Consider the following 10,558-nt stretch of genomic DNA (forward strand, 5'->3'; position numbering starts at 1 on the left):
TTTGTTCGAGAAGCGCGTCACAATCGTTAATCTCTCTACCCCTCAGAATCCATAGCAAAATCCACTTATGAAGCTTTGCAAAGTGCACACTCTCAGCAATATAATCCGCAACCGATGCCTGAGAAGCCGCAGTGAGGTCGCTCACGATTTTCTGCTCGTACTCGACTAGATCCACTCCGTTTTCCAGTGCTTCCTTCGCAATATCGGACTACACACAAATGAGCCACAGCCACTCCCAAATCCACTACAAACCTGTTGAAACAGCTCCAGCGCATTTTTCATTCCCTCATAATCGACAATTTCCTCGGTCGATTCATCACTACTCTCCCCAAATCCATAATCCTCTTCCTCCTCCAGATTGGACTCAAATTGATACTCTTCGTCCTCCATAATGCACGCAATCCACAAAAATGAAATGTAATCTAGGGTTCCGCGGGAATTCCAACAAACAAAACCAACTAGAAACCAGAACTAGGCATATCCACAATCCCACTGCAAAGCGCAGTTAACTTCTTTAAAGAAATGCGCCCATTCTCCTTGATTACCTCGACGATCTTCTGCATCTCTTCTTCCGTCACATAGACAAGCTTTCCTCGATCATCCACCAACACAGTGAGTTTTCCTTCATCTTCTAGTCGCTTGATCGCTTCCTCCACTTCCTATCTCTCACTCCAACCTACATCACAAACTTCTTGCGTCATGTTGAATTCCGATGCGATTTCATCAATGTCTGCGACTTTTCTGCTTCGCAGTGTGTCGATAAACGAGTCCAGTCGCTCCTGATTGGAGAAAAGATCTTCCTTGGCATCGGTACCTTCGCCCTCCAGTGTGATAAACTGCTCCCACTTCGCGTATTCTTCTTCCTCGCGTCGTAAACGCTCTTCTTCCGCAAGACGAGCTCGCAATTCCTCTTCTTCTCTCTGTTTCGCGCGCTCCTCTTCCTTTCTTTGCTCTTCTTGCTGTCTTTTTTCTTCGCGAGCCTTTCGCATCTCTCTTTCGTACTCATCGCGCGCTCTCTTTTCGGCCTTTTCTTTCTTTTTCATTGCTTTTGCCAGTGCTTTCTTGGAGTCTTTTCCACCTCTTCCGTCTTCCTGTAACCTATATTCAAGGAATAGCACTCAAAGTACTGGACGAGATCATGAATCTCCTGCTCTATTTCTAAAAAATAAAAATAAACTAGTACCAATTCCAGCGATCCGTTCTTGGTGTTCATTAGGAACATCCTTCTTAACGTAATACGAATCTGAATAACTGTACGACTGTAGGTTGCGAATTGACAAATTGCAAGAAAAAGAATGCCATGATTCCTAAACCGATAACGGCGACTGCCAACATCACTAAATCCGACCTACAACGATGAGTCAATCAGGATTACTCATTTACGACGCCATTCTTTGGGTGTAGCTGAAGAAAATAACAAACAACGAGAATCGGGCCTATTTCGGGATTCTGTATTATCTCCTCGAATACTAACAAAACCGTTCTCCCAATGTCTGCAAGGCAGTTAGCTAGATTGAGAGCTCTTATCGAAGAGAAGAAGAGAAAGGAAGAAGAAGCTAAACAGATCACACAAGAAGAAGAAGAGGAGGAGGAAGAGGAGGAAGAGGAAGAAGACAATCACCATGTTTCATTTTCCGTATTGTTATCGAAAAGAACGTGATGTTTAGGCATTTGCCTTTTCGGATGATTCAGATGATTCAGATGAGGACGAAGAAGAGGAAGAAGGTGAGCCAGAAGAAGAGAAACCTAAAGAAAAACCCAAGGCCGCGCCTAAGAAGCCTGCGGTGGCGCAAGTAACCAAAACCGCTGAAGAAAAAGAAGCAGAGGACATGGAGTACCTCGATTCGCTATTAAAAGAAACAGAAAAGGAATCATCATCTTCCTTTTCGTGGAATAGACAAGAGGAAGAGGACGACGCATATCTAGATATCGGTACAATTCTGTGCATCAACAAAAAGTAATCTCCAAAGTTGCTCCTAATCACCAGGAAATTCAACGATGAAAAAGAAGCCGACCAGAAATTCGGCCAAGGAGACGAAGACGATGCGGTGGGCCGTGGCCAACGCATCCGCCAGCGCCACATGCAACGCGTGCTCGCTCAGTAGAATCATGCAGGAATTGAGACACAGATCGGGCATTACAACCTCAATCTTCATCAATCCAACTCCAGGAAACGTACGTCCTCCCTCCGTGATGGGCGGCGGCTTCAGCTTTGAGCCTGTGGAAACGCCGTTCGATTTCGACAAAGGCGCGTTGGTGCATTTGGACAACCACGCGACGTTCTATTCGCTCAAAGCATCGGAGGAATATCAGAGCCTCATCGAGAAGTACAAAGTGTACAAGGCGTCGTACATCGATGGGGACATCGGGGAAATGGCGATCTCCTTCTACCAGAAATACCCCTATCTGCTCCACGTCGCTTTCGATGTTCGCTTTCGATTCGAATTCCACAGTAGCTCGCTCAAATCATGCTCTTCTACAAGAACGTCGACAACGTTTTCTCCGTTCTTCACCAGTACTCCTCCATCATTTTTCTTCCTCTGACTCTTCGTAGATGTCTGTTCATCATCGAGAAGTCGGTGGGCTACAACTTCAATTGGACCAACGGCCAGGCGCGCTTCCTCTACTCCGAGGCCGAAAACCGGTTCGTTTTTTGCTACCTCCCGATCCTAGAATCATCTACAAAGTATTCCACCTCTATCTGCTTCTCTGTTCCCGCAAAGGCTGCTTCGAAACGGCTCTCAACGTCGCCCTGCTGCTCTACTCGTTCTTCCCGCAAGCCGATCCGATGGGCTGTCTGCTCCACATTCCCTTCCTCGCTCTCTCCAGCAAACGCTACGCTTCGATCACCCACATGGCGGAGAGCGGACTCGTTCTCGGCTCCTTCTCGCTGATTCTCCTTCCGAATTGGTCGTTCGACTACGCGCTGGCGCTTTTCAAGCAGGATCGCAAGGAGAACGCGATGGAAATCATGAAGGAGAGCTTGCTGCGATGGCCGGAAATCGTGCGGCAGCTCGTCGAGCACTCCGTCTCCGCTCCGATTCGCGCTGATTCGTAGAGTTCGCAGCTGTATGTTCCGTCCCGCGTGAAAGAACACGAGCTGTATTCGCACAGCCCCGCGAATGGACACATCGAGCTAATGGAGTTTATTTTTGTGCAGCGCGAAGTGCAGATTTGGAGCCAATCCGAGTCGTGGACGCTTCTGATGGACTGCATGAAGGAGCTGGTGGAGCATTTCGATGCGCAGGCGTTCGAAGAGAAGCAGACGCAGCTGCGCGAGAGCTACGAGGAGCTGGAAGAGTTCTTCGATGAGCTGAACGCGACGGCGGAGATCGAGGATTCGCTGTTGACGGTGGATCCGCAGAGTGAGCGAGCGGAAGGATTGCGAAGTAGACTACACAGATAACATTCCCGAAGTGGAGCTGCGCGATATCATCGACGATCTGCCGCAGCGGCAGATGGAAGAGCAGCTCAATGCGATGATGGTGGAGAACAACGTGCCGGCGGATCACAATCTGTTCCGACTGTTCTTCGAAGCGTTGAATCCGAACATGAACGCGAACGAGCTCAACGATGACGACGTGGCCGCGTTGCAGGAGCAAGTTCTCGAGATGATGAATGCACAGAATGGCGGAATGATGCAACAGCAAGCAGGAGGCGAAGAGGAGGCGGAAGTGTGGCAAGAAGATTGGAATTCCGATGACGAAGCGTTTCGTGTTTATTGGCACAAACAATCCAAACATCCAGCGTCTTCGCAACGGTCTGCACGCGATTCATCAGAATGGTTCCCTTCGTCAGAATCTCGTCGTACAATCGCGAGAGCGTCGTGACCGCCTGCGTCTCTACCGTGTCGTTCATCTGCGTCTCATCGTCTCTCTCTCCGCCTACCCGATCGATCTTCGCTTGGATCCTTCCTTCGGAGATGAATCGCGCCAGCTCGCTATTGATGAACGGCGTTGACACGCCGAAGCTATCCGCCATCGACTGCAGCGTGCAGCTATTCCTCACGCCTCTCCGCACTTCCGAACCATTTAAAACTATCCAGGAATTGCTGGTACGCCTTCAAACGAAGCTCGCCGATGATGAGCGAAGCGGAGGGCAGAAGATAGGGATCCTGCTTCAAAATCGACTCCAAATCCAGCAGAGCGAGGAAGAAGTCGCGATAGCGACACTCATCGAAAGAGGAGAGAAGGTGCTGAAGCGTGGGCATTTCGAGAAGCGACATTTCGACGTCGGAAGAATTGACGAGATCGCGTTTGATGTTGGATCGCGACTGCGTCATGATCGACGAAATCACCGCGTATTTCACGAAATCGTTGAACGAAAACACGGAGAACGAGGTGAACGTGGGGATCGTGGCGCAGTACAGCTCGGCCACCTTCGTGAAGTCTTTGGAGAGCATGTAACTCACGCCTAAATAGACCTAATGTTGAATCCAAAATGAAAAAGTCGAACGTTCAGACGGTTGCGATGCTCCCAGTCGCCCGACTCTTCCACCATTTTTTGAACGGTTTTGAGCGTGGAGGTGTACTCGGCGATGCTTTGATGGAACAGATAGACGTCGAGGATGTACATCCAAATGTCCATCTTCATGTTCTGGGACATCTTGTAGTTGATACTCTTCTTATAGACCTCAACGGCTTTGTCCTTCTCTCCGATCTCGAAATAATAGTTTGCCTAGCAATAAACAAAAAACCTAACTCGCACGATATAGAGAAGCACATCAATGATATCATCATCACTTCCGCTCTTTTCAATTTCTTCAAGAGCTTCGCTCTTTTCTTTGATCACGCGGTCATTTTCTTCCTTCATCGTATTATACAAATCCACGTCCATCTTATAGTCGAAGTAGTTGCACACTTCACGATAATAGGGAGCCATTTTGCGTTCTTTCACCTTTTCCAGAAGTTCGTTTTTAAGTGCGATATTTTCTCTGTCAATTGAAAGTTTGAATGAGAGAATCGATATATACATAATCTCACCTCGCTTCTTCTCCTTCTGATAACTAATCGATAACAAAGCAATCGCACGCCCTACGGATCCCATATATCGTCAATATCCATTTCGATATCCATTCTGTGTGTAGCTTTGACTGATTGAAGAAAGTGATTGAAAAGTGTTGATTCCAGAAATCTCCACGATTTCCGATTTGGAGGAAACTCAGAAACCGGATATTCGAGATGCTGCGTCACTTATCCAGTGTTTTCAGATCTGTAGGAAGATGCCAAGTAAATCAGTTTTCTCCGTTTTCCTAACATTGTAGAACTTGCGTTTGGTTTCTTTGATATCGATGCGAAATATACCAACCAGAAGTTTGTAACTGATTGATTGCTTTGCTTGATTCATTTAGCTATATCAATTCGGAGAAGGAGTATATTGAGAATCCCTTGATCGACCAGCTCGGGGTTCCTGCAAATCTGCGTATTGATGATTTCGATCTGTTTGCTGCTCCCAAAGGCAGAGTTTACTCGCACCTTTTTCATTTTCAGACACTCCTTTACTTGACCCGTTCCTGACTCCCATAAAGCAGCTCCCGATCTTCAATATGAAAACGGGCGAGCAAACAAGCGATTTGGTGACTCTCAACAATCGCGTCTTCGGCATGCCTCTCCGCGAAGATATTCTGCAGCGAGTCGTTGTATGGCAGCTCGCAAAGCGTCGCCAAGGAACGCACTGCGTGAAAACGCTGTCCGAAGTGAGCGGGTCGAATCGCAAGCCGTTCCCTCAGAAAGGAACCGGCCGCGCTCGCCAAGGCCAAAAGCGGTATTTCCCGTTCGATCGCTGCGATCTAGAGCTCCTCAAATGCGCGGAGGCTACAAACCGATGGGACCGCGACCGCGTGATTACGACTATCCGCTCCCTATGAAAGGCAACTCGATTTTTGTGGTTGTAAAACGCAGTTCGCTCGCTGGGCTTGCGCACGGCGCTGTCGCTCAAGTGGCAGGAGCAGAGCTTAATCATCGTGGACTCGTGCGAGCTGGAGAGCGCGAAGACGAAAGCGTTGGAGACCTCGCTGAGCAAAATAATCCAGGACGATTTAGCACTCGTGATCGACGGGAATGAGCGGAATGAAAACTTTGAGTTGGCGTCGCGGAATATTCGTCGAGTTCTGTACTTGCCGCAATTAGTGGGGCGAATGGAGGGGAGTAATAATGTGTAGGGAGCGAACGTTTATGACATCTTGAAGAGGAAGTATTTGATTTTGAGTTTGGATGCGGTGAAATTCCTTACAGAGCGATTAACGGACGAGTCGTAGTGGTTTTAGTGGTTTGCTTGTTTGTTTGAAAAAATCACAAATAGTTTGGTGTATCCATCAAATGCATCTGTATAACCTTACTTTGCACAAGGCATCTTCTGTGCAACGGGTGATTTATGGTACAGCCTCGCTTGCGAGAATGACCGTCTAGGTAACTTCAGCTCCGCGAAGGTTGAAGAGTTCGTGATTTCTCGCGGAAATATTATTGAGCTGTGGAGACCCGACGATAATGGAAACATCAACGTGATTTGTAGCTTTGAGGTGTATGGGTTGATTCGTGCTCTGAAGCCTTTCCGTCTTTCGGGTATCTGAAGTTGGATAACTTGAGCGTAGGAAACAACACAGATTTTGTTTTGATTGGTTCGGACAGTGGTCGAATCGTTGTTCTAAAGTATGACACAGAAAAAAACACATTTGAAAAGATCCATCAAGAGACCTTCGGAAAAGTCGGCGTCATTCGAGGTCTTCCCGGCCAATACCTGGCTGTCGATCCGAATGGCCGTGCCTTCATGATCAGTGGATTTCTCTTCCATGTTTCATCGCTAGGTGCCATCGAGAAGCAAAATCTGGTCTACGTCCTGAACCGCGACTCCCGAGGCAACGTCACAATCTCCTCTCCCCTGGAAGCCCACAAATCGCAAACCATCGTGCTGACCACGGAGGGATTAGATGTCGGCTACGACAATCCCATGTTCGCCTGCCTGGAGCTCAACTACGGCGAGGCCGACGAGGACTCCACCGGAGAAGCCGCCCAGCAGACCGAGAAGGTGCTCACCTACTACCAGCTGGACCTCGGTTTGAACCACGTGATCCGCAAGTGGAGCAAAACCGTGGAACGCTCCGCCAATCTGCTGGCCCGCGTCCCCGGCGACAGCGGCCCGGGCGGCGTGCTGGTCTTCGCGGAGAACTGGGTGATGTACTGCAACGAGAACCACCCCGAGATCCGCGCGCCCATTCCGCGCCGCGAGTTCCTGCCCGAAAACCGCGGAACCATGATCATCACCGCGGCACTGTTCCAGCGCGAAGTGTGGAAACGTGGAAGGTGTGAGGGGTAGGGGAACCTGTTCTACTTGGTGCAGAGCGAATACGGAGATCTGTACAAAATCACGCTGAGCTTCGATTCCTCGCACGTGCACGACCTCGTGGTCAAGTATTTCGACACGATTCCCGCGGCCACGACGCTCCACATCACCAAGAAGGGCTTTCTGCTGGCCACTTCGGAGGTGGGCGACCAGTACGCGCTTCCTTTGGCTCTCCTCACCGGCAGCTGCTTCTACCAGTTCATCGCGCTGGGCGACGACGACTCCGCCCAGGCCTCCTTCCTGGGCTCGCTGCAGCCCGACGGCTCCGTCCAGGTCCCCGTCTTCTCTCCGCGCGCGCTGACCAACCTGCGCCCGGTGGACACGCTGCCCTCGCTCTCTCCGCTGGTCAAGATCCACGCGGAGGACCTGCGCGGCGACGGCACGCCGCAGCTCTTCGCGCTGTGCGGGCGGAGCTCGCGGTCGCAGCTGAAGGTGCTGCAGCAGGGCCTGGCGATCTCGCTGCTGTCGCAGAACCCGCTGCCGTACGCGCCGAGCGGGCTGTGGACGCTGCGCGACGCGCGGACGGGGCAGCACCGCTTCATGGTGATCAGCTTCAACAACGCGACGATCGTGCTGGCGGTGGGGAAGTCGGTGGAGCAGGTGATGGACACGGGGTTCAAGCTCGACGAGAGCACGCTGGCCACCGGCGTGCTCGAGGGAAACAGCTTCCTGCAGGTCTATCCGGGCGGGTTCCGGCAGATCTTCGAGGACGGGCACACGAAGGTCTGGGAGCCGCCGAGCCGCCGGTCGATCACCGCGGCGGCGATGAATCTGCGGCAGATCGTGGTGGCGCTGTCGAACGGAGAGGTGCTGTACTTCGAGCTGGACGAGCGATTGGAGTGGGTGGAGCGCGAGAGCATGAACCACCGCGAGGAGGTCATCTGCCTGGACCTCCCCGCGCTCGCGCCGAACAGTCTGCGCGCCCCGTTCCTCGCGGTGGGCTACGGCGATCGCAGCTGCCGCGTGTACAGCCTCGCGCCGAACAGTCTTCTGGAGGAGCTCTCCATGCAGGCGCTGAACGCGATGCCGTCCAATCTGACGCTGGACACCATGCGGATGGGCTCCGGGTCGCTGGCGCGCGAGACGCTTCTCCTCACCGTCGGCATGGAGAACGGCATCCTCATGCGCGTGGAGGTCGATCCGGTGAGCGGGAAGCTCAGCAACGCGCGCAGCACGCGGTTCCTCGGACCGCGCCCCGTCCGGCTCTTCAAGATCCTCGCTGGCGGCAATCCCTGCGTGCTGGCGCTCTCCGTGAAGCCGTGGCTCTGCTACTGCGCCAACAACACGCTGACGCTCACCTCGCTGGTCAGCGACCCGCTCGACCTCGCCGCGCCGTTCTGCAACGAGGACTGCAGCGAGGGCATCGTCTGCGTGGCGGGCACGAACCTCAACATCATCCGGATCGACGACCTCACGCAGCCGTTCACCGCCACGTCCATCCCGCTCTCCTACACGCCGCGTGAGCTGGTCGTCTACCCGGGACAGCCGCGCCTGCTCCTCCTCGAGACGGACCACAACGCGTACTCGGAGCTGGAGAAGCAGTCCTTCTACCAGCAGCACAACGTGTCCTACGTCAACGAATACGACTGCGGCGCGCCCATCCCCGCCGAGCCCGACAAATGGGCCAGCTGCATCCGCGTGGTCGACGCGATCTCCCTGCAGACGCTCGAGCGCCTGGAGCTCGCGGACAACGAGGCCGCGTTCTCCATGTGCGTCTGCCGCTTCGCGTCGAAGGGCGACGAGCCGTTCGTGGTGATCGGAACCGCGAAGAACCTCAAAATCCACCCGCGGTCCTGCAGCCAGGGCTTCATCAGCGTCTTCCGGTTCGTCGAGGGACACTCTCTCCAGCTGCTGCATCGCACCGAGGTCGACGAGGTCCCCGCCGCGCTCTGCGAGTTCGACGGGAAGCTGGCCGCGGGAATCGGGCGCTCCGTGCGCGTCTACGACCTCGGAAAGAAGAAACTGCTCCGCAAGTGCGAGAACAAAGTGGGCGTTTGAGGCGGCTGCGAGCTAGGCGATGCCCCATTTCGTGACGAAGCTGCGCGCGATGGGCGAGCGGCTCTACGCGGGCGATCTGACGGACAACGTGTCCTTCGTGAAGTTCCGCAAGGGCACCAATCAGCTGGTGGAGTTCGCAGACGGCGGGATCCCGCGAAGCATCACGGCGCTGGACGTGCTGGACTACAACACGGTGGTCTGCGGAGACAAGGGCGGAAACCTCTTCGTGGAGCGCGTCGATCCGAAGGTGGACGACGACATCGCGAACCCGACGGGCAGTCGAAGCCTGTGGAACTCCGGACTGCTCAGCGCAGCGCCCAACAAAGTAGAGAAATGGAGGTTTTCTTGATTCCAGGCGGAGCAGGCAGCGAGTATTTATCTGGGCGAGATCGTGACGTCGGTGCAGAAGACGGTGCTGATTCCTGGAGGCGATGAAGTGGTGCTGTATGGAACGATTTTCGGAACGATCGGCGCGTTGCTTCCGATGCCGAGTCGCGACGACCTGCATCACTTGATGCACATCGAGATGTACATTCGCAAGCAGGAGCCGTCGCTGGTGGGAAGGGATATTTTGTCGTGGAGAAGCGCGTACACGCCGATGAAGGTAGGGACGGGGAGCGAGCTGAAGGGTAGGGAATCATCGACGGGAATCTGTGCGAGACGTTCTCGATGCTGCCGCAGATTAAGCAGGAGGAGATTGCCAATGCGTTGGTGCTGTCGGTTTCGTCGATTGTGAAGAAGATGGAGGATTTGAGAAGTCGTGTTATGTGGACTGTTTGTTGGAGTCGATCGATTGGAAAGGGTGTGAATAGGCGTTTTTTATTCCATGCCATGGAAATAGTGTTATTTTCGATGTGTTATTCGATAGGAAAACGTGATTGAAATGAATAGGTTAGGATGATGTGAGATCAATGGAATGCAATGGAATACGCTAAAGAAATTGATGTATCTACCATAATAGTATCACTTGATGGGTTACAATCATGTCTCTTACAGCAATAAAGCTAAACAAAGTATTATAATAGTATTAATTGTTCAGTTGGTGAAAGAACGACTAGTACCTCAGCAAATAATGCGGGATTTACAATACTAATAATGACTATTTTACAGATCGTTTATATCGCTTTGTAAGTAAGCTGGTTATCCATAAAATATGAGAAAGGGACAAACAATAAGAGTCGTACACATTTCACATGTAATAGAATTCTTGTCAGAAACTAGA

The 10,558-nt window shown here is 52.2% G+C and overlaps 4 protein-coding genes; 2 read left to right on the plus strand and 2 right to left on the minus strand.

Moving 5' to 3' along the window:
* Positions 1-26: 26 nt before the first annotated feature.
* GSBLH_T00006941001 (uncharacterized protein) lies at positions 27-1,043 on the minus strand (the record flags this gene model as incomplete). Its single annotated transcript, XM_013038259.1, has 5 exons — positions 27-35; positions 89-208; positions 253-422; positions 494-659; positions 681-1,043. 5 exons carry the CDS (start codon positions 1,041-1,043, stop codon positions 27-29), a joined length of 828 nt encoding a protein of 275 aa, XP_012893713.1.
* A 2,524-nt stretch (positions 1,044-3,567) lies between these two features.
* GSBLH_T00000110001 (uncharacterized protein) lies at positions 3,568-5,091 on the minus strand (the record flags this gene model as incomplete). XM_013038260.1 has 7 exons in its annotated part: positions 5,038-5,091; positions 4,708-5,005; positions 4,456-4,677; positions 4,029-4,423; positions 3,889-3,997; positions 3,832-3,858; positions 3,568-3,801 (listed from the first exon to the last, which is right to left on the minus strand). Exons 1-7 carry the CDS (start codon positions 5,073-5,075, stop codon positions 3,568-3,570), a joined length of 1,323 nt encoding a protein of 440 aa, XP_012893714.1. The 5' UTR covers positions 5,076-5,091.
* A 409-nt stretch (positions 5,092-5,500) lies between these two features.
* On the plus strand, positions 5,501-6,063 carry GSBLH_T00000111001 (uncharacterized protein; the record flags this gene model as incomplete). XM_013038261.1 has 2 exons in its annotated part: positions 5,501-5,763; positions 5,793-6,063. Exons 1-2 carry the CDS (start codon positions 5,546-5,548, stop codon positions 6,061-6,063), a joined length of 489 nt encoding a protein of 162 aa, XP_012893715.1. The 5' UTR covers positions 5,501-5,545.
* A 254-nt stretch (positions 6,064-6,317) lies between these two features.
* Positions 6,318-10,218, plus strand: GSBLH_T00000112001 (uncharacterized protein; the record flags this gene model as incomplete). The annotated part of the gene is made up of 7 exons (XM_013038262.1): positions 6,318-6,375; positions 6,408-6,560; positions 6,590-7,281; positions 7,312-9,324; positions 9,353-9,661; positions 9,692-9,940; positions 9,970-10,218. 7 exons carry the CDS (start codon positions 6,318-6,320, stop codon positions 10,216-10,218), a joined length of 3,723 nt encoding a protein of 1,240 aa, XP_012893716.1.
* Positions 10,219-10,558: the final 340 nt, after the last annotated feature.

Source organism: Blastocystis hominis (genome assembly GCF_000151665.1).
Source record: "Blastocystis hominis, Singapore isolate B (sub-type 7) whole genome shotgun sequence assembly, scaffold_0".
Taxonomy (NCBI): Eukaryota; class Bigyra; order Opalinata; family Blastocystidae; genus Blastocystis; species Blastocystis hominis.